A 24,046-nucleotide genomic window follows, 5' to 3' on the forward strand; every position below is an offset into this window, starting at 1 on the left:
TGGCAGATATTTTTAGGCTGGGGGCTCCCAGTAAAGTGGGTCTCCCCAGCCTGAGAATACCAGTCAACAGCTTGCGAGGCTTTATCTTGGCTGGTATCAAAATTGGGGGGGACCGAACACCGGTGTCTTTATTTTTTGTACTGTACGATATAGACCCGCCCACCGGCGGCTGTGATTGGTTGCAGTCAGACAGCTGTCACTCAGCGTGGGGTGTGTCTGACTGCAACTAATCATAGACGCTGGTGAGCAGGGTAGCAGTGAATTTGAAATGAGCCTAATGAGCGGCCGGCTTGGGAAGAACAAAGGGCTGCTGCAGGAGCAGTGTGAGTTGTGCCGGTGATCGGTGAGTATGTAGCACTTGCTCCTACCCCTTTGTCCCGGATTCTGTTCCCCATAGACCTTATCTGGGGACCAGCATCTGGCCAGATACCCTGGACTGCATGTAACCCTCCTTCTGTTTTATTTACGATCTGCAAAAAAAACGGAAGTCACACGGATGACACACGGACCATATACAGAATGGGACGGATGCGGTTGTCACACGGATGCATCCTTGTAAAAAAACAGGACAGCAAAAACGGAATGATTGTGTGAATGTAGACTAATAGCATATTAGCGATAATACATGAAACCTAATAATTAACCCTATAATGGGGGAAATAAACACCAAGGATCTGTAATGAAAAAAACGCACAGCTGACCATGAGATTATTGGTATAGGAAGGACCTGTGAGATCAAGTAGAGGAGGGAAGAAGAAATCCCCACATGTTTCGCAACTAGACCTGTGGCTTCATCAGGGGTAAAGTAAAGACAAGAAAGAGTTAATCACTAAGTGATTGATCGCATTAATAGTGGTGCCCCCTATGTTTGTGTTTTACTATTTAATCAAGCAAGAAAAAGGGAATGCACAGCCAACTAATATAAGAAAATGAGGGTGCACAGTCTGCTGTAAACAATTGGTACTAGAGAGGAAAAGAAGCAGGCATTGGCACTCAGCTCAATATAGAATGCATGACAAACAATATATAAATAACCAGAAGTCTTTTATTGAAAACATACCCCAATAAAAACATTTAAAAGGCAAAAAACACCAGACAAGAAAAACAATGATTAGCTGTGGTGCTATACAATGATGCAAAGTATTTACCAGCAAAGGACAAAATAGCCATAGGACATTTCAATGAGTCCATTCAAAAGATGCAAAAACATACACATATAATGGCACAGCTGGATAATTGCACAAATGAAATAACCCACCATAACAGAAGTACATCACTGTTAAGAGCCTAAATGAGCAAGGTAGCAATCAGAAGTCTGGTGAACCCCCCCATACCCAACGCGTGTCGCTCATCAAGTGAGCTTCATCAGGAGAGAATGAGGTGAGTATGAGTCAGAAAGTACAAGTATATATACCTAAATCAATTAAAAACATTAGATACCGGTGTCCATGTGGCATGCTGCGGCGTCCAGGAAGTAGAATACAAGGCAGAAAGCCCTGAGCAATCAAGCACTGAGTCTTTACTATTTAATCAGACTGAAAGGGTCTGTCCTAGCAAACAACATTTGCCACAATGTTATTATTACCTGTTTATTATTACTTTTGTTGTAATAAAGCACTAGTTTTTTACCATACAAATTGACCTGAATGGTCCGTTAAATGTGCATTTCTTTGTCGCTCCATTGGGAGACCCAGACAATTGGGTGTATAGCTACTGCCTCCGGAGGCCACACAAAGTATTACACTCAAAAGTGTAAGGCCCCTCCCCTTCTGGCTATACACCCCCAGTGGGATCACTGGCTCACCAGTTTTCTGCTTTGTGCGAAGGAGGTCAGACATCCACGCATAGCTCCACTGTTTAGTCAGCAGTAGCTGCTGACTATATCGGATGGAAGAAAAGAGGGCCCATACTAAAGGGCCCCCAGCATGCTCCCTTCTCACCCCACTCTTGTCGGGTGTTTGTTAAGGTTGAGGTACCCATTGCGGGTACAGAGGCTGGAGCCCACATGCTGTTTTCCTTCCCCATCCCCTTAGGGCTCTGGGTGAAGTGGGATCTTATCGGTCTCCAGGCACTGAGGCCGTGCTCCATCCACAGCTCCTGGGAATCTGCTGGACATGGAGCGGAGTATCCTCAGGGACATGGCCCTGCTACGTTAAGGTACTCTGTGTCCCTGTGGGGACTGCGCACGGACACACGGCAGCATTGCTGGGTGTGTTAGTGCGCCAGGGACGGCGGCGCTGCCCGCACTAGTGCCATCGCACACTACAGCTTGCTGGGTGTGTTAGTGTATTAGGGGACTACCGCGCTAACCGCCGTTGCCATTTTTATTTCGGGCGCGGCTGGGACTTGTGGTGCGCCGGGGACTTCCGCGCCGACCAAGGCTTATATGCCGGCCGCGCTTATCACTCGAGTCCCCGGCTTGCGCGGCCTAGTCTCACTTCGTTTCCGCCCACAGACCTGCCAGTCAGGGTAGGGGCGTAACGCTGCACAGCACGGCAGCGCTGAGAGCTGGAGTATGCTTTGCATACTCCACCCCTCTCACTGGATGCACGGTGAATCCGGCAGCGCTGAGAGCTGGAGTATGCTTTGCATACTCCACCCCTCTCACTGTGTACACTGTGAAGCCGGATTCCCGCACTTTCTCAGGCACGCCCACGGCTTCTTCCTCTGCACAGGACGCCGGCAGCCATTCTTGTCAGTGTTTTCTGTAGCGACAGAAGAGACAAGTTTAGGAATCCCTGGCAGGGATTCGGATAGTCACACAACCGCTGTGACCAGGCGTTAAGCAGCACCTGTGGGGCTGACTCCACTAGTGCCGAAGTGCACATATACATATATGTTTATTCACTATGCATTGCACTGTTTAGCTGCATTTTTGTATATACCCTCCTTGATTGTGCGGAGGACATAACAGCATATTGTCTGTGTAAAACAGAGGTGCAGAAGCACATGTTTTCTATGCAGCCGGTACAGCATGTATGGCTATATGGCCGGCAGTGTACATAGACCCCCATTGTATACTACGGAGTCTCTGCTAACCGTCCAGGACATGGGGACGGTGCCTGCAGTATTTACTGACAGATTTTCTGAGACTATGGCTATGATACTAGAAGCCTTGCAGTCCAGACAAGTCTCTCAAATCCATGGCCACTGTTCACATTATCCATGGTCCCCCTCAGTGGGAACAACTTTGAGCTCCGAGGGGTCATGTGCTTCCCAGAGTGACGGCTCTGACACGGACGACAGTCCCAGATAGTCTGAGAGGCTCACTTTGAGCGGCCATCAACTTCATCACACTAGTCAGGGTCCCAGCAAGCGGACTCTCTGTGTGATGTGGCGGAGATAGCTGCTCAAGATCTAATCCTGAGACCGCTCTCAATCTGGATACACCTGATGGTGACGCCATAGTCAATAATCTCATAGCGTCCATCAATAGAATGTTAGTTATTTCTCCCCCAGCTCCTCCAGTGGAAGAGTCAGCTTCATAGCAGGAGAAATTCCATTCACGTATCCCAAGCGTAAATTAAATACTTTCCTTGACCACCCTGACTTTACACAGGCAGTCCAGGAACACCACGCTTATCCAGTTAAGCGCTTCCCCAAACGGCTGAGGATACACGTTATCCCTACCCCCTGACGTGGGCAATGGCTGGACCCAGTGTCCCAAGGGGCATCCTCCAATCTCCAGCTTGCAGCTAGATCCATAGTTGCAGTGGAAGAGGGGGCTGCACTTAAAGATGCCACTGACTGACAGAGGGATCTCTGGTCGAAATCCATCTATGAGGCTATCGGCGCGCTGTTAGCTCCAGCAGCCGTAGAGGCACCCCAAGCTACTTCAGCTTGTCTTACACAGATGGACACGGTCACACGTACATCTGTTCCGCAAGTGTCATCCTTAACCGCTCAAATGTCTGCATTTGCGTCTTAGGCGATTAATGCTGTCCTGGACTCTACGACCCGTACGGCAGTGGCGTCCGCTCACTCCGTGGTTTTACGCAGGGCCTGGGTGTTAACTGAATGGAAGGCAGATTCTGCTTCCAAAAAAGGGCTTAACCAGTTTGCCTTGTTCTGCTGACCGACTGTTTAGTGTGCGTGAGATGTAATCATTAAACAGTTCAAGAGTAAGGATTCTTCCTTACCTCAGCCCAGACAAAACAAACCCCAACATACCAAGGGACAGTCGGGGTTTTCGGTTTTTTCAAGGCTCGGGCAGGTCCCATTTCTCCTCGTCCAAAGAGGACTCAAAAGGATCAGAGGAGCTCAGTTTCTTGGCGGGCTCAGTCACGCCCAAAAAAGACAGCCTGAAAACCTACTTCCAAGAGGCTTCCTCATGACTTGCGGCCTCCTCTCTCCGCATCCTCGGTCGGTAGCAGGCTCTCCCGCCTTGGCGATATTTAGCTGTCTCAGGTCAAAGACCGTTGGGTGAGAGACATTCTGTCTCACGGGTACAGGATAGAGTTCAGTTCTCGTCCTCCAACTCAATTCTTCAGAACTTCTCCACCTTCCGACCGAGCCGACGCTCTTCTGCAGGCGGTGGGCACTCTAAAGGCACAACGAGTGGTGACCCCCGTTCCTCTTCAGGAACAAGGTCACGGTTTTTACTCCGAATTATTTGCGATGCCAAGAAAGGACGAGTATTTCCGTCCCGTTCTGGATCTAACACGGCTCAACCAGCTCGTGAACACCAGGCGGTTCCGGATGTAATCCCCCGCTCCGTCATCGCCTCAATGTTTCAAGGAAATTTCCTAACATCGATACACGTCAAGGATGCTTATCCCCACGTGCCGATTGATCCAGAGCTCCAGCGTTTCTACGCTTTGTTATAAGACGCGAACACCTTCAGTTCGTAACCCTGCCTTCTGGCTGGCGATAGCCCCACGGGTCTTCGCTAAGGTCATGCCAGCAGTAGTACCAGTCCTGCAATCTCAAGGTCACTCTGTGATCCCGTGTTTGGGAGATCTACTTGTCAAGGCACCCTCTTAAGGAACATGCCAACACAGCCGAACGTTGCGCTGGAGACTCTCCAGAGTTTCGGGTGGATCATCAACTTTTCAAAGTCAGATCCGACCCCGGGCCAATCACTAACATATCTAGGCATGGAGTTTCATACTCTCTCAGCGATAGTGAAGCTTCCGCTAGACAAACAGCGTTCACTACAGACAAGGCTGCAATCTCTCCTTAGGATCAGTCGCACACATTGAGACGCCTCATGCACTTCTCACGTAAGATGGTAGCAATGGCGGCAGTCCCTTTCGCGCAGTTTCATCTGCGTCCACTACAATGGGACATTCCCCGCCGATGAGACGGGAAGTCGACGCCCATCGACAGAGACGTCTCCCCTTCTCAGGCGGCCAAAGAATCTCTACGGTGGTGGCTTCTTCCCACCTCATGGTCAGAAAAAAGGTCCTTCCTACCCCCATCCTGGGCGGTAGTTACGACAGGCACGAGTCTATCAGAGTGGGGAGCAGTTTTTTCTCCGCCACAGGGCTCAAGGTACGTGGATTCAGCAAGAGTCCACCCTTCAGCTCAATGTTCTGGAAATCAGAGCAGTGTATCTTGTCCTACAAGCCTTCCAGCAGTGGCTGAAAAGCAAGCACATCCGAATTCAGTCGGATGTCTCCACAGCGGTGGCATACATCAACCACCACGGAAGAACACGCAGCCGGCAAGCCTTCCAGGAAGTCCGGCGGATTCTAACGTGGGTAGAAGACACGGCATCCACCATATCCGCAGTTCACATCCCAGGCGTGGTAAACTAGGAAGCAGACTTCCTCAGTCGCCAGGGGATGGACACAGGGGACTGGTTTCTTCACCCGGACGGGTTTCAGGAGATCTGTCGCCGCTGCGGGATGCCGGACGTCGACATAATGGCGTCACGGCACAACAACTTTGTTCCGGCTTCATAGCACAGTCTCACGATCATCGAGCTCTGGCGGCGGACGCCTCAGTTCAACATTGGTCGCAGATTGGCCGAGGAGGTCGGGGTTCCCGGATCTGTGGTACCTCACGGTAGGCCAACCGTGGCCACTACCAGACCGACCAGACTTGCTGTTTCAAGGGCCCTTTTTTCCATCTGAACTCTGCGGCCCTGAACATGACGGTGTAGCCATTGAGTCCTGGATCCTAGCGTCTTCAGGATTATCTCAGGAGTGGTTGTCACCATGACGCAGGCCAAGAAGCCAACGTCCGCCAAGATCTACCACAGATCGTGGAAGATATTCTTATCTTGGTGCTCTGCTCAAGGAGTTTCTCCCTGGCCATTTGCATCGCCTATTTTTCCTTCCTTCCTACCATCTTGGTTGGAAAATAGTTGGTCGCTCAGCTCCCTTAAAGGACAAGTCTCAGCGCTATCTGTATTTTTTCAGAAACGCCTAGCCGACTTCCGCAGGTATGCACGTTCCTGCAGGGAGTTTGTCTTCTCATCACTCCATACAAGCGGCCATTAGAGCTCTGGAGTCTGAACAAGGTTCTAATGACTCTCTTGAAGCCGCCTTTCGAGCTTTTGAAAGTTGTTTCCCTTTCCGTATTTCACAGAAAGTGGCCTTTCTAGTAGCGGTCACGTCTCTTCAGAGAGAGTCCGAGCTAGCAGCGCTGTCATGCAAATCTCCATTCCTGGTCTTCACCAGGACAAGGGGGTTCGGCGTCCGATTCCGGACTTTCTCCCTAAGGTGGTATCCCACTTTCATCTCAATCAAGATATCACCTTACCTTCTTTGTGTCCTCATCCAGTCCATCAATTTGAAAAGGATTTGCATCTGTTGGATCTGGTGAGAGCACTCAGGATCTACATTCCCGCACGGCGCTCCTGTGCCGCCCGGATGCACTCTTTGTCCTTGTCGCTGGTCAGCGTAAGGGGTCGCAAGCTTCCAGATCCACCCTGACTCGGTGGCTCAAGGAACCAATTCTTGAAACCTACCGTTCTGCTAGGCTCCCGGTTCCCTCAGGGCTGAATGCCCATTCTACCAGAGCCGTGGGTGAGTCCTGGGCATTACGGCACCAGGCTACGGCTCAGCAGGTGTGCCAGGCACCTACCTGGTCGAGTCTGCACACTTTTACCAAGCATTATCAGGTGCATACCTACGCTTCGGCAGACGCCAGCCTAGGTAGACAAGTCCTTCAGGCGGCGGTTGCCCACCTGTAGAAAGGGGCCGTTTTACGGCTCTATTACGAGGTATTATTTTACCCACCCAGGGATTGCTTTTGGACATCCCAATTGTCTGGGTCTCCCAATGGAGCGACAAAGAAGAACGGAATTTTGTATACTTACCGTAAATTCCTTTTCTTCTAGCTCCAATTGGGAGACCCAGCGCCCGCCCTGTTTTCTTAGGGTTTTTTTTCGGTACACATGTTGTTCATGTGAATGGTTGCAGTTCTCCGATGTTTCTTCGGATTGAATTGGTCTTTAAACCAGTTATTGGCTTTCCTCCTTCTTGCTTTTGCACTAAACTGGTGAGCCAGTGATCCCACTGGGGGTGTATAGCCAGAAGGGGAGGGGCCTTACACTTTTGAGTGTAATACTTTGTGTGGCCTCCGGAGGCAGTAGCTATACACCCAATTGTCTGGGTCTCCCAATTGGAGCTAGAAGAAAAGGAATTTACGGTAAGTATACAAAATTCCGTTCTTTCCTGGCTAATGTATGCTATGATCTCAAGCCTAGAGTTGCATTTCTAAGTTTACTGGCCTGGTAATTATGCATTGTTCTGCCTGTATATGATCGGTCCTGTCTGCTTTATCCTGTAATCTGTTTGGATTTATAGTCATTCACTTTCTCTTTTACAGGGGGAATTGGCTCCAGAGCATATAGGTCGGCACCCGGAGATGACTGCAATATACCAGATGCAGCAGTTACATTACCAACAACTTCTTATCCAGTGAGTGTGTGGTGTATGAGTGCATGGATGCGGTGCTCATTTATCCCAAATACATAGAGGAGAAAGCCATTATGAAGGACAACTTTGGGGAGTGTTCAAATGTGACGGAGAAAAACCTGTTGCAATTTTGCTGTGGATTTAATGCACTGTATAGCGTAGTATCCGTAGTGAAAGTGCACATGTATAAATGACAACTTCAGATTAAAACATCCACGGGACACGTCAATTTATGCACAGAAATGATCTACAGATTGTAAAAAAAAAAACCACTTTGCTGCTATTGTAATCTGCTGGGAACTTTGTGTTTTTGTGTCCACTCTGTAATCTGCAACAAATCTACAACATGTGAAGAATAGAGTTGAGCGGACCCGGACCGGCAAAATCCGGATCCGCGCGGTTTGAGCGGCAGATTCGAGTCCGATCCGGACGCGGTATTCGGGGTGCACGATCCGGATTCGGCTTTTTTTTTTTCCTTTTCTTTTCTTTTCCGGATCGGATCCGGACTTCTTTGTCAACCCGCCGCTGATCCTCCGGACCCGGATTGTTGGCAGTCCGCTCAACTCTAGTGAAGAAGCTCTTAATTATACTTTCTTTGTCGCTCCATTGGGAGACCCAGACAATTGGGTGTATAGCTACTGCCTCCGGAGGCCACACAAAGTATTACACTTTAAAAAGTGTAACCCCTCCCCTCTGCCTATACACCCTCCCGTGCATCACGGGCCCATCAGTTTTATGCTTTGTGTTGAAGGAGGCACACATGCACACAAGCTCCACATTTTAGTCAGCAGCAGCTGCTGATTGTATCGGATGGAAGAAAAGAGGGCCCCTAACAGGGCTCCCGGCATGCTCCCTTCTCACCCCACTGAGTCGGCGGTGCTGTTAAGGTTGAGGTACCCATTGCGGGTACAGAGGCTGGAGCCCACATGCCGTTTTCCTTCCCCATCCCTTAGGGGCTCTGGGAGAAGTGGAATCCTAACCGGTCATCCAGGCACTGGGACCGGGCTCCATCCGCAGCCCCTGGGGGAATCTGACGGACAGGAGACTGGATATCATCAGGGACAGGGCCCTGCATCCATAAGGTACTCTGTGTCCCCTTAGGGACGGTACATGCAGCGCCTGTGTTACAGACGCCGCAGCGGCTCCTGTGTGGTTTGTGAGACCGGGACTACCGCGCCGACCGCGCCTGTTTGCCGGCCGCGTTTTTAACTTTAGTCCCCGGCTTTTGCGGCCTAGTACCATATACTCCCGCCCCCGGGCCTGCCAGTCAGGGGTAAGGGCGGGACGGCTGACTGGACGTCGGCAGTGAGGGCTGGAGCATACTTTGGTATCCTCCTCCCCCCTCACTGAGCACTGTGGGGCACCAGTTTCCCGCACTTTATTAGGCACGCCCACGGCTCCATCCTCCCCTCAGAACGCTGGCAGCCATTGTTATAATCACTTCTGCCGGTGGGGGATTTCAGAACGGGCTCCGCAGTTCTGGGAGAAGTGGGATCCTAACCGGTCGCCGGTCACTGGGACCGGGCTCCCTCCGCAGCCCCTGGGGGAATCTGACGGACAGGAGGCTGGATATCATCAGGGACAGGGCCCTGCATCCATGAGGTACTCTGTGTCCCCTTAGGAACCGTGCATGCAGCGCCTGTGTTACAGACGCCGCAGCGGCTGCAGTGTGGTTTGTGAGCCGGGACTACCGCGCTGACCGCGCCTGTTGGCCGGCCGCGCTTTTAACTTTAGTCCCCGGCTTTTGCAGCCTAGTACATGTACTCCCGCCCCCGGGCCTGCCAGTCAGGGGTAAGAGCGGGACGGCCGACTGGACGTCGGCAGTGAGGGCTGGAGCATGCTTGGTATCCTCCTCCCCCCTCACTGAGCACTGTGGGGCACCAGTTTCCCGCACTTTATTAGGCACGCCCACGGCTCCATCCTCCCCTCAGAACGCTGGCAGCCATTGTTATAAATCAGGGACAGAGCCCTGCATCCATGAGGTACTCTGTGTCCCCTTAGGGACGGTGCATGCAGCGCCTGTGTTACAGACGCCGCAGCGGCTGCTGTGTGGTTTGTGAGCCGGGACTACCGCGCCGACCGCGCCTGTTGGCCGGCCGCGCTTTTAACTTTAGTCCCCGGCTTTTGCGGCCTAGTACATGTACTCCCGCCCCCGGGCCTGCCAGTCAGTCACTTCTGCCGGTGGAGGATTTCAGAATGAGCTCTGCAGCTCTGGGAGTCCCAGGCAGGGAATCTGGTGGACACACCACCGCTTGGGGCGGTTGGTAAGCCACACCAGTTGTCAGGTGCTGGACCCCCTTGGGTGCCGTAGTGTGTATATATAGATATATAGATATATATATATATATATATATATTGTATACATTTTCTCTATTCGGCAGCATTATTTGCTTTTGGCTATATCTCTAAGAGGAGACAACAGCATGTCGTCCGCAGAAAGCAAAGGTGCCAAGGCACAGGCTTATTTTCAACCTGTACCTCTTGTGCGGCTATGTTACCTGCAGGTTCCACCTACCCTCATTGTGACAATGCTAGGCCCCTGTGGCACTCACTCAGCCGGAGCCTCCGGCACTGGTGGGACCCTCGGCTCAGGTGGTACCGCCGGTTTCCACTGCACAGATGGAAGGGACAGAGTTTACAATTTTGACTGAGAAACTCTCTGAGTCGCTTTCACATTCCATGGCTCAGTCTATGGACAGAGGGTCTGCTAAGATACTAGAAGCTTGGCAGTCCAGACCGGTAACACAGGGCCAGGGCACTGTGAGTTCATCGTCCCCAGGCCCCTCTTGGTCGGTACAGCAAAGGGCTCCTGGGGTGGCACCCAGATCCCACGGTGAGAACTCCGACACGGACCGCAGCCTCAGACAGGCTGAGCGGGCTTGCTGGGAACCTTCCCCGGCTGCATCACGCGGTTCGGGGTCTCAGCATGAGGACCCTCTGGAGGATGAAGCGGAGGTCGCAGCTCAGGGCTCTGATCCTGACGTTGCTCTCAATCTGGATACACCTGAAGGGGACGCCATAGTAAATGACCTTATAACGTCCATCAACCAGGTGCTAGTCCTTCTCCCCCAACTCCACCTATAGAGGAGTCGGCTTCACAGTAGGAGAAACACCAGTGTAGGTTTCCCAAACGTACCTGGAGTGCGTTTTTCGATCACTCTAACTTCAGAGATGCTGTCCAGAAGCACAGAGCATTTCCGGACAAGCGCTTTACTAAGCGCCTTAATGACACACGTTACCCTTTCCCCCCTGACGTCGTTAAGGGTTGGGCTCAGTGTCCCAAGGTGGATCCTCCAGTCTCCAGACTGGCGGCTAGATCCGTAGTATTAGTGGCAGATGGTTCATCGCTCAAGGATGCCACTGACAGGCAAATAGAGCTCATGATGAAATCCATCTATGAAGCCATAGGCGCGTCTTTTGCTCCGGCCTTCGCAGTCGAGCGGGCACTCCAAGCTATCTCAGCTTGTCTGTCTGAGACTAATGCGGTCGCACGTACCTCTGCTCCGCAGGTTGTGTCTTTGACTTCTCAGGCGTCGGCTTTTTCGCCTACGCCATGAACGCCGTCCTGGACTCTGCGAGCCGTACAGCGGTAGCATCCGCCAATTCGGTGGCAGTCCGCAGGGCCATGTGGCTACGCGAATGGAAGGCAGACTCTGCTTCCAAGAAGTTCTTAACCGGTTTGCCATTTTCTGGCGACCGTTTGTTTGGCGAGCAATTGGATGAAAAACCGATGGGTGAGAGACATTCCGTCTCACGGTTACAGGATAGAGCTCAGCTCTCGTCCTCCGATTCGTTTCTGCAGATGGAGTTGTGATCCCCGTTCCGCTTCAAGAACGTGGTCGCGGTCTTTACTCCAACTTGTTCGGGGTACCAAAAAAGGACGGATCATTCCGGTCCGTTTCCGGGCCTCATTCTGCTCAACAGACACGTGAGAACCAGACGGTTTCGGATGGAATCTCTCCGCTCAGTCATCGCTTCGATGTCCCAGGGAGTCTTCCTAGCATCAATCGACATCAGGGATGCTTATCTCCATGTGCCGATTACACCAGAGCATCAACGCTCCCGGTGTGTCGCCATCCGGGTCGAACACTTTCAGCTTGTGACTCTGCCTTTCGGCCTGGCGACAGTCCCACGGGTCTTCACCAAGGTCATGGCATCAGTGGCGATGGGCCTACACTCTCAGGGACACTCGGTGATCCCTTACTTAGACGATCTCCTAAGTCAAGGAACCCTCCCGGGTGGCATGTCAACACAGCCTGAACATTGCTCTGGAGACTCTCCAGAGGTTCGTGTGGATCATCAATTTCCCAAAGTAAAAATTGACACCGACCCAATCACTGACTTACCTCGGGATGGAGTTTCATTCTCTCTCAGAGATAGTGAAGCTACCGCTGGACAAACAGCGTTCGCTGCAGACAGGGGTGCACTTTCTCCTTCGGGCCCAGTCTCACCCCTTGAGGCGCCTCACGCGCTTCCTAGGGAAGATGGTGGCAGCAATGGAGGCAGTTCCCCTTGCGCAGTTTCATCTGCGTCCACTCCAATGGCACATTCTCCGCAAATGGGACAGGAGGTCGACGTCCCTAGACAGGAACGTCTCTCTTTCACTGGCAGACAAAACCTCTCCTCAGTGGTGGCTTCTTCCCACTTCTTGGTCGAAAGAAAAGTCCTTCCTGCTCCCATCCTGGGCTATGGTCTCGACGGACGAGAGTTTGTCAGAGTGGACAGCGGTCTTCCTCCACCACAGGGCTCAGGGAACCTGGACTCTGACAGAGTCCTCCCTTCAGATCAATGTTCTGGAGATAAGGGCAGTGTAGCTAGCCCTAAAGTCGTTCCAGCGGTGGCTGGACGGCAGGCAGATCCGGATACAGTCGGACGACGCCACGGCGGTCGCGTACATCAACCACCAGCACAGAGCGCTGGCGGCGGACGCATCAGTTTAGCCAGACTGGCCGACGAGGTCGTGATACCTGGATCTGTGGCACCTCACGGTGGGTCGACCGTGGGCACTCCCGGACCGACCAGACTTGCTGTCTCAAGGGCCATTTTCCATCTGAATTCTGCGGTCTTCAACCTGACTGGGTGGCCATTGAGTTCTGGCTCTTAGCGTTCTCAGAGTTATCTCTATCACGCCTTTCGCAGAAGGTGGTCTTCCTAGTGGCAGGCACATCACTTCGGAGTGTGTCTGAGCTAGCAGCGCTGTCGTGCAAGCCCCCTTCCTGGTGTTTCGCCAGGATGAAGTGGTTCTGCGTCCGGTCCCGGAATTCCTACTTAAGGTGGTATCCTCCTTTTCTTCTCAATCAGGATATCTCCTTACCTTCTTTTGGCTCTCATCCAGTTCACAATTGTGAAAAGGATTGCACTTGGTAGATCTCGGGAGAGCACTCCGGCTCTTCTTTTCGCACACTGCGCCCCCGCGCCATTCTGATGCGCTCTTTGTCCTGGTCACTGGCCAGCGTAAAGGGTCGCAGGCTTCCAAGTCAACCTTGGCTCGGTGGATCAAGGAACTGACCCTTGAAGCCTACCGTTCTTCTGGGCTTCCGATTCCTTTAGAGCTGAAAGCCCATTCTACCAGAGCCGCAGAGGCATCCTGGGCATTGCGTCACCAGGCTACGGCTCAGCAGGTGTGTCAGCACTACCTGGTCGAGTCTGCACATTTTCACGAAACACTATCAGGTTCATGCCTATGCTGTGGCAGATGCCAGCCTAGGTAGGCAAGTCCTTCAGGAGGCGGTTGCTCACCTGTAAGAGAGGGCCGTTTTTTCGGCTCTTTTTATCGAGGTATTCTTTTACCCACCCAGGGACTGCTTTTGGACGTCCCAATTGTCTGGGTCTCCCAATGGAGCGACAAAGAAGAAGGGAATTTTGTTTACTTACCGTAAATTCCTTTTCTTCTAGCTCCTATTGGGAGACCTTCGGGCTGTTGTTATTTTGTGTACACATGTTGTTCATGTTGAAGGGTTCTTTTGGTTCATGGTTTCAGTTCTCCGAACATCCTTCGGATTGAATTTACCTTAGACCAATTTATAAGTTCCTCCTTCCTGCTTTGGCACCAAAATTGATGGGCCCGTGATGCACGGGAGGGTGTATAGGCAGAGGGGAGGGGTTACACTTTTTAAAGTGTAATACTTTGTGTGGCCTCCGGAGGCAGTAGCTATACACCCAATTGTCTGGGTCTCCCAATAGGAGCTAGAAGAAAAGGAATTTACGGTAAGTAAACAAAATTCCCTTCTCTGCAGATATACGTTCACCATTAATTAGATATAAAGAAAGGGCGTGGGGCTGTCACAGTGCGCTGACAGTCATCATGACTGTTCCTATATGCCTTCCTTTCAAAGCACAAACAGCTCAGGTTTTTCCAGACATTGTCCTTTTTTTTTTTTTTTTTCTTTTTTTTTTTTTTTTATCCCACTTGGTTATAGAAAAATGTCATAAAATAAGTTTATTCTTTGTACAAAGTTACACCTTTCTATTAAACTTGTAGTATCATTTCCTTCCCATAGTCGATTTGTCAGCAGCTGTTTAACACCTCAATGACCTGTGATGTATCGTCACCTCAGGGGCAGATATGTGGAGAGGAATTTTCGATAACCAGCTTCTGCCTCTCAAATGCATTAAAAAAGAAACAGTCAAGACAAAGGAGTATTTTATTTTATTTTTTTTTGTACACCATTTCCGCCCCCATTTTTACTGTACGTTTTTGTAGTAAAGTGGGGTCATTCAAAACTACAACTCATCACAAGCACTTATACAGTTAAAACCAGAAGTTTACATACACTATCTAAAAAGACACATCTGCATGTTTTTCTCACTATCTGACATGAGTAGAATAAACCTTTCCTGTTTTCGGTCAATTAGCATTGCCAAAATTATTTATATTTACCAAATGCCAGAATAATAAGGGGGAGAGAAAGTTTTAAGGCATTTTTATTACATAGTTACATGGCTACTCAGGTTGAAAAAAGACCTAGGTCCATCTAGTTCAACCTTCCTCCACCAGTTCTACATTTTGTCCCTAAGTCACTTATAACCAACAATGTTGTGTGTACTGAGGAAATTATCCAGCTCTTTTTTAAGCTGTTATAGTATCTGCCATTACTACCTCTTGTGGTAGGGCATTCCACAGTCTGACTGCTCTAACTGTAAAGAACTCTTTACTTTCTGCAAAGTCAAAACTTAACATACAGTTCATTAGTAATTGGTACCATTGCCCTTAAACTGTATGACTTGGGTGAAATGTTTTGAATATCCTTCCAAAAGCGTCTCACAATAGTTGGTAGGAATTTGGGCCCATTTTTCTTGACAGAACTGGTGTAACTGAGCCATGTTTGTAGGTCGCCTTGCTCGAACTGGCCTTTTCAGCTTTGCCCATAAATTTTCCTAATACCCATCATGTGATGACTCCCAGAGCCGTGTACCCAATGCCATTCTGTGGTACGCCCAGAGCCGTATAACTAATGCCATCATTGTGATAACCCCCAGAGCCATATACGTAATGCCCGTCATGCATGATACACCAAGAGACTTGTATAGAATTCCCATTATCTGTGATACCCCCAGAGCCATGTATCTTATGCCCATTTTCATTGATAACTCTGAGAAACATATATCTAATGGCAATCATCTGTGATATGCCCCAGAGCTGTCTATCTAATGCCTATCACATTACCTCACTGCTGCCATATAAGTGGACAACGTTGTCATACATTACATGCATTAGATACTGCATATCTAATCCAATACATTCCATTAAGTCCTATATGTAATCCCAGCATGTTACTCTGCTTGTCTAATTGCAGCATGTGATACAGTCCACATGTCTAACCCCAGCACACGATACCACGAACAGCACCACCTAACAGAATCTGTGCTGTCAGCTGTCCTCTGTGACACTTTCCTCACATCATTAGCACTTTGCAGTCACCAACATAATGGCTCTGTGATCCTAAACTTCATCCTGCCTTATCCTTTTATAAACTTCCAGAAGGGGAAGAGAGGAGACATTACATAAGTGAGCAGATCCCACCCACATTTACTGCAGTCGTAAAGCAAGCTGCTTTTTTACACTAGGTTTTCAGGGAAAAAGTCAACTGCTGCTCCTCCTAGTGTTTAAAAGTGGAAAATATCAACACTGTTTAAATTATTTTTTACTCCATTAAAAACAAATAGTAATATTTGTTACTGGAGAAGAGAGAGGATTCAACAAGATCTAAACAAGCTGGGACAGTGGTCAGCAACTAATAGAATGGTTTTTAACAGGGAGAAATGCAAAGTCCTAAATCTTGGCAAGAATAATGAAAAGAGCATATACAGCATGGGGGGAATAGAGCTATCCAACAGCATGTGTGAAAAAGACTTGGGTATACTAATAGATCACAGACTGAACATGAGTCAACAGTGTGATGCAGCAGCAAAAAAGGCAAACCCCATTCTAGGATGTATTAACAGAAGCATACATTCTAGATCACATGAAGTCATTATCCCCCTTTACTCCTCTTTGGTCAGACCTCATCTGGAATATTGTGTCCAGTTCTGGGCACCACATTTTAAAAAAAGACATCAACAAACTAGATCAAGTTCAGAAAAGAGTGGCCAGAATGGTGACTGGACTGCAAACCATGTCCTATGTGGAACGGTTACAGGATTTATGATTGTTTAGCTTGCAAAAGAGAAGACTGAGAGGAGTACTAATGGCTGTCTACAAATATCTTAGAGGCAGTCGCACTGTAGAGGGATCAGTTTTATTCTCATTTTCACAAGGAAAGACTAGAAGCAATGGGAGGAAACTGATGGGGAGGAGACACAAATTAGATATTAGAACAAACTTTTTGACAGTGAGTGTGATTGAGTGGAACAGGCTGCCACAAGAGGTGGTGAGTTCTCCTTCTATAGAAGTCTTTAAAAAGAGGTTGGACGGACATCTGTCTGGGATGATTTAGTGAATCCCACTTTGAGCAGGGGGTTGGACTAGATGACCCAGGAGGTCCATTCCAACTGTAATAGTCTATGATTATATGATATTAAAGGGATTGTCCAGTTTAAACTAAGTCTCCAGTGACTCTATGTGACTGTAGACTTAATGTGGACCTGTCAGGTGCAATATGCACCCCAGAACAACTAGTGTTTCTGGGTGCATATTGCTAATCCCTGGCTAGCAGTCCTAGCCTATAGTAGCATAGAAAGAGGCGTTAGTTCCCTTGGTTAGTCTGCTCCTTTAGCATGAAGCATGCCCCTGTTGGTGTACTAACATACTAATGAATTACTAATGAATGCGCACTGTCAGAGGAATGGTCACACTCAATTCTCTGCTGCCATTGTGTCCGACAGTGTACTTTGGCACAGTGCGCATGACCAAAAGTCCGGGATCATCCGCACTGAGGCGAAATCCAGAAGTCAGATGCGACGGCAGCTAAGAGGTGAGCGCAACCATCCTCTGACGCTGCACATTCATTAGCATGTTAGCTGTGCTAACATGCTAAGGGGGTCGACTAGCCAAGGGAACTAACATCCTTGAGTCTAGTCCCTGCACTCATTAGCATATCTCTTTATCTATGCTAGTATATACAGGGATGATTAGGCAGGGATTACCAGTATGCACACAGAACTGCTCGCGGTTCTGGTTGCACATTGCACCCGATAGGTTCCTTTAAGGCAGAGGTCCCCAACTCCAGTCCTCAAGGCCCACCAACTGTGCAGATTTTTGGGATTTCCTTAGTATTGCACAGGTGTTAATGTAATTACCTGCCCAGGTGCTGGTTCCAACAGCAGTGCAATGCTAAGGAAATCCTGAAAACATGCACTGTTGGTGGGCCTTGAGGACTGGAGTTGGGGAACAATGCTTTAAGCGCACACACTGTGCACTGTGGTGATTTGTCGGTTTCTGAGTTGGGAATGGCGGTAATTTGATTGCAATTGTGCAATATAATAATAATCTTTATTTCTATAGCGCCAACATATTCCGCAGCGCTTTACAATTCAGGAGGATCATATACAAACAAGTAACAGTTATAGAAAATACAATATTTAGAGGGAAAAAAACACAACCCTGCTCGGAGAGCTTACAATCTACAATGAGATATTGAGGGGGGGGCAAGGTACAAGTGCTTATTTACAATGACAATCTAGCCATCTTACGGAAATGGGGGATAGATAATGGTTTCCTGGACCAGTTGGCCAGAGCCTTGAGATGCATTTGTGTGGCATGCAGTTTGACGTGGGGTTATATTGTGAGAAGTTGTAGAGGGACTGTGTGAATTGGATTTGATTAGGGAGTGTGATAGGCCACCCTAAAAAGATGCGTTTTTAGGGTGCGTCTGAAGCTGAGTAAGTTGTGATTCGTCCTAACTTCTTGGGGTAGAGCGCAATGTGCATGTTACCGGCCAGAACCTGACTAGTTGGCACAGCCACACTCAATACAAGTGTATGGATTGGGTGCGGCTGTTTAGTTGATGCAACCTTGCTCAATATACTCGTATTGAGTGAGGCCTCACTCACTAGTCGGGTTCTGGCCAGGAACATGCATATCGCACAATTGCTGTCACGTGACCGCAGTTCATATGTCAGAAACCGGCAGATCCTTGCTGGGTCATTTCGTTAGTCTGCAGACTAACCGTTTAAAAACAAAAAAAATGAAACCATTAATACTTTAGTGCAGGCTTTAGTAAAAGGCCTGGGCAACAGATTTAAGGGATTAATATTTGTGTTCTGATATACATCCAGTAACTGTAATTATTTCTGCACTGTCGCAATCCTCATATGAACAAGGCATAGAGGAATGAGTGAAATTCATGCACAAATCTTCAATGAATTACTGTTATTTTCTGAAACCATTATACCTGTTTGCAGGGAATCTTTCTCAGCAGGTTTCTGCTATGTAATCTGACAGCAGCATGATGTAGGAATATAGACCTTGATTCCAGCGATGTCACTTAGTTTACTGGGTGCTGCAACAGTTGTGATTAGTGATGGGAAAACCCAAACTGTAAAGTTCGGGGTCCGTACCAGACACCAAGTGTCTATGCACGGACCCCGAACTCTGACTTCATAGGGAAGTCCATGTTACTGTTCGGGTTCAGCCATCTGGATAAAACGTTTTTAAAAATAAATCAAATTGTGTTGTAGATGGGCTGGTTTCACACATCCGGCTTTTCTCCACCTTATTGGATCCGGTGCACTCCCGTACAGTGTTTACATTACAATCGCCGCGCTGCAACTTCCTGGTCACATGCTCCGGTCACATGACAGCATGTGACTGGAGCTTGTTGCGCGGCCATTGTACTGTATACACTGTACGGGAGCGCGCCGGATCCGACAAAGTGGAGAAAAGCTGGATGTGTGAAAGCGGCCTTTTCAAATGCCGTGGTATCTCTCCCATTACTAATTTCGTGCTTGATGACAGCTGTGATTTTTTTTTGATAATTAACCGCTTTCCTCACCCCAATTGCCACCGCACCAAGTCAGTTTGGATGAGCTGGATAAAGTGCTCAAATTGTTGTATCTAATGGATGCGACAATTCTGGAGCGGCTGCAGGCTGCTATTTTTAGTGCTGGGCTGTAATTGGACCAGGAAGCACTAGTCACCTAGTCCTGGAGTGATAATCTCCTGCTGGTAAAACACTGATTGTATTTAAACAGCAGAACACAGGCCAGTTTTGTGAAACATTGCTGTAATAAGGATCTACATGATGATGCTCTCATATTACATTACAATAACCTGGTGACCGATTGCCTTTAAGGTTAATGTTATATGAAAGTATGGCACATGAAACCTCTTAGTGTAAATGAGTACTCTATAAGACCCCCTCTGATCCATGGCAATATATTGTTACTTCACCCTGCAATGCAACCCTATTTATGTAAATGAAGCGAAGTATGGTTCCTGCACAGCCAGGCAGTACTGCTATGTAGGAGATACTTAGAGGTTACTGTAACATTTTTTCCTATTGTGCTAATAAGTTACTGACAGGTAGTGGCCTATATAACCACCTGCTTGTTCTGCCTTGCGACAATCTCCTCAGCTCAGATCGGTCCTGCACTGCTCCAGATTCTCCTTCTTTCCATGATGTCACATCGGCAGAGCAGCGCCTTCTCTTCTGCTCTGTTGATGGGATGTGACTGCCGATGTCATGCTGATTGACAGGCTGGCATGTAGCTGATCAGAGCTGGAATCTACTCGCGTAACTGTGCCGCTAGAAGGAGCTGTTTGTACTGCGCTGTGCCACATTCATTCCGAAGATCGGAGCTGTTCCAGAGGCCGTAACCTTAACATTAAGCAATATGCTGTCACTTTATAATGGGGAATACTAGTTTAATCTCATACTACTGTCACAGGGATAATTTGTTTTCTGTTACCGTCGTTATTGATATTAATAATTGCTTCCCTCTTTCTCAGACAGCAATATGCCCAGGTGATGGCACAGCAGCAGAAAGCAGCGCTCTCTTCACAGCAGCAGCAGCAGCTGGCTCTTCTACTGCAGCAGTTTCAGACTCTAAAAATGAGGTAACCCCCATCTGATGGACGCTGACGCCCTCAAGCCCCTAATACTATACTACCTTACACACAGAGGACTGCTTTCTAATGTGATTAATGAGTATTTCTTTGATAGGATATCTGAGCAGCCTGTTATCCCAACGATACCGAGGACAATATCTGTGCCAGATAATACTCCATTGTGGGAGCTGCAAAAAGCTGCCCCTCCACCCACAAGTAAGTGTACTGTCCATGGCAGACATGACATGTTGATTTATATATCACTCTTAAATTGTACAGGCAAAAATATTTCCTTATGAGATACAGCTCTATGTCTAAAATAGCCCGCAGAGGTATTCTGTGGATGTGCCGGAGCTTGCACTTTAGAACCAGGAACATCTATACTGGTGTGGCCCTTGAGACCCTCTTTTATTAGTTAATAGCCTGGAAGTGGTGTAAGTGGATTAATAATCTCATTAACCCCTTCATGACTAGCCCATTAGTTATTTCTTTTTTTTGGGAGGGTGGGGGGGATATTTGTTTTTCCTTCCCCTTTTTTTTTCCAAGAGCAATATGTTCATCTAATATATAGCTAACTGTGAGAATGTATGTATGTCCGCTAAAGGAATCCGCACAGTCGCATTTACAATCACAAAATATTGCAGACGCCTCATGTGACCCAGGGAACGTCATAGACTATGTTTTGACAGGAAAATGTAACCTCGCGCTTTACAGTTATTCACCAAAACTCCTGTCTCCATTAAAGTCAATGGAGCTGGGAGCTACAGGTCATTTAATAGTAGCTGTGATTGGTTGCTATAGGAACAAATTACATTCTTAATATAAGAAGCGTATGTGTGAGGTAATATGATTTCTTTGGAGAGACAGACAGAGACAGAGAAAATAGAGAGACGTGGAGGGGGGACGGAGAGGGGGGTGGGGGGCAGAGAGGCGGACGGTTACTATCCCAGGCAACGCCGGGTACTACATCTAGTTATGAAGTAAAAATGACTTTTCACCATGATTCTCCAGGTTGGTACAATTATTCTGATGCAAAATTTGTATTTATATAATTTTTTTTAAAAGGAACCGGTCACCAGTCTTTCAGTGTCTGAACAAATGCCATCACCTTTAGGCTATGTGCGCACTTACCGGATTTTGCCGCGGATTTTCCGCGGATTTGCTGCATGTTTCGCTGCAGAAAATGTTCATAACATCTCTGCAGTGAATCACCAGCAAATTTTATGGAGAAAAAAAATCCTGTGCACACTGGGCGGAATTTGACAGCTGCATGTTTTGCTGCGGGAATCCCGCAGCAAAAACAAGTGCATGTCACTTCTTTACCGCACATCGCTGCGGGATTTCACTCCATTGACTCAATGTTAATCATGAAATCCCGCAGGGAATAACGCAGGCAGCAAATTCTGTGCGGTTCACTGCATTTTCCTGCGTTATTCCCTGCGGTATTTCGCGGTTTACCTCCGGTAATGTGCATGGCTTGTCTGCGGTTTTGCAGGGAAGTGATGTCAATACAGGAAGAGGAAGCCGTGCAGAGTAAACACAAACACAGATCACAGACACACACACATCACAGACATAGAACACATAGACACAGACACATAGAACACACATAGAAAGAAAACAGAAATATAGAAAAAAAAGAACGTGGGCTCCGCTGCATATTTACCGTCCAGCCGAGGTAAGCACACAGCGGCGGCCCGGTATTCTCAGGCTGGGGAGGGAGAGGGGCAGGGGTAATGTCCCCCGCCTCACTCCCCCTCCGGCAGCCGAGAATATCAGCCGCAGCTGCCCCGGCACTGTCGCATTCATTATGCGGCACTACCGGAGTGTCCTCGGCTCTTCTTGCCACCGTGTAGCAGTGGTGGCAAGGTAATACAAGGGGTTAATGGTGATGGGGGACCACCGCCATTAACCCCAGGCTTGATCATGGCAGCGTCTATGTGACAGCTGACATGATCAACCCGTAAGTAAAGTGAAAAAAACAGACACAGAAAAATCCTTTATTTTAAATAAAACAAACAAGCCTCGTTCACCATTTTATTAACCCCCCCAAACAAAGCTCCGGCGTAATCCACCGCTCCGGCGTAGTCCACAGCTCCGGCTCCTGCGTCCTGCACTGCTGACATCCAGCCGCGACTGTCACAGACACAGGCTGAATGAAAGCAGCAGACAGCAGAGGTAATTACCGGTCATTTCCCACGGCCGGTAATGTGAACTCACTGCCGACCGTGGGAAATGCAGCGATCTGTCCTCTATCTATCTATCTATCTATCCCTCTATCTGTCTATCTATCTATCCCTCTATCTATCCCTCTGTCTGTCTATCTATCCCTCTATCTATTCTTCTGTCTATCTACTATCTCAGAATTAAATGACTTTTTTTTTTTTTTTTCCTTCAATGTGCTTTATTGCATTGAATGCAATAAAGCACATCCCAACCCGCACACGGCAAAACCGCGGCAATACCGCAAATAATACCGCGGTAAAACCGCGGCAAACCACATGCGGTTTTCGGGTGCGGTTTCCCGCGGTTTTTTACCGCGGGTGCGGTAATCTTTGAGAGCATGCGGAATTTTCACAAGAAAATTCCATTTCTTCGGCGCTCCATTGGGAGACCCAGACGATTGGGTGTATAGCTACTGCCTCCGGAGGCCACACAAAGCATTACACTAAAAAGTGTAAGGCCCCTCCCCTTCTGGCTATACACCCCCCGTGGGATCACGGGCTGCTCAGTTTTCAAGCTTTGTGCGAAGGAGGTCAGACATCCACGCATAGCTCCACTGTTTAGTCAGCAGTAGCTGCTGACTATATCGGATGGAAGAAAAGAGGCCCCATGCTAAAGGGCCCCCAGCATGCTCCCTTCTCACCCCACTCTTGTTGGCGGTGTTTGTTAAGGTTGAGGTACCCATTGCGGGTACGGAGGCTGGAGCCCACATGCTGTTTTCCTTCCCCATCCCCCTGAGGGCTCTGGTGAAGTGGGATCTTACCGGCCTCCAGGCTCTGAGGCCGGGCTCCATCCACAGACCCGGATATCCTGCTGGATACGGAGCTGGGTATCGTCAGGGACAAGGCCCTGCAACATTCAGGTACTCTGTGTCCCCGTACAGACAGGCACAGACACACTCCAGCGTTGCTGGGTGTTCTAGTGCGCCGGGGACAGTAGCGCTGCGCGCTTGGGTTATACTCACTGCAGCTTAGCTGAGTGAGTTTATGTGTGGGGAACTACCGCGCCGGCCGCCCCCGGAGACTGCGGCGCGGCTGAGACTTGTGGTGCGCCGGGGACTTCGCGCCGACCGTGCTTTTACGACGGCAGCGCTTATAAATCTAGTCCCCGGCTTCTGCGGCCTAGTTACGTTTCGTTCCCGCCCCCAGCCCTGTCAGTCAGGGAAGGGGAGAGACGCTGTACAATAGTCAGCGCCGAGGGCTGGAGTCTTATTTACATACTCCAGCCCTCTCACTGGGCACAGTGGGACGCCAGTTTCCCGCTCTTTGTCTGCAGCACGCCCACGGCCCGCCCCTCTTCACAGGACGCCGGCAGCCATTCCTGCACGCAGTCTGAGCTGGAGAACGGACATAGCCCTGGGAGACCCAGACAGGGGATTCTGGCGACCACACACCCGCTGTTAAGCGGGCGGTAAGCAGCACCTAGGTGCTGACCCCACTAGTGCCACAGTGTTGTTTTGTGTACTTTT

General features: G+C 49.0%; 1 protein-coding gene across 3 annotated transcripts in view; it reads left to right on the top strand.

Annotated features, from left to right (window-relative positions):
• GIGYF2 (GRB10 interacting GYF protein 2) overlaps positions 1 to 24,046 on the top strand; it is a 308,508-nt gene that overhangs the window by 158,694 nt on the left and 125,768 nt on the right. For all 3 annotated transcript variants that reach the window (XM_075340885.1, XM_075340887.1, XM_075340886.1), the window contains 3 exons: positions 7,780 to 7,871; positions 20,257 to 20,364; positions 20,471 to 20,571. In XM_075340885.1, coding sequence (XP_075197000.1) covers positions 7,780 to 7,871; positions 20,257 to 20,364; positions 20,471 to 20,571 — 301 coding nt within the window. The remainder of the gene's footprint in view (positions 1 to 7,779; positions 7,872 to 20,256; positions 20,365 to 20,470; positions 20,572 to 24,046) is intronic.

This window comes from Anomaloglossus baeobatrachus, chromosome 3 (assembly GCF_048569485.1).
Source record: "Anomaloglossus baeobatrachus isolate aAnoBae1 chromosome 3, aAnoBae1.hap1, whole genome shotgun sequence".
NCBI lineage: Eukaryota > Metazoa > Chordata > Amphibia > Anura > Aromobatidae > Anomaloglossus > Anomaloglossus baeobatrachus.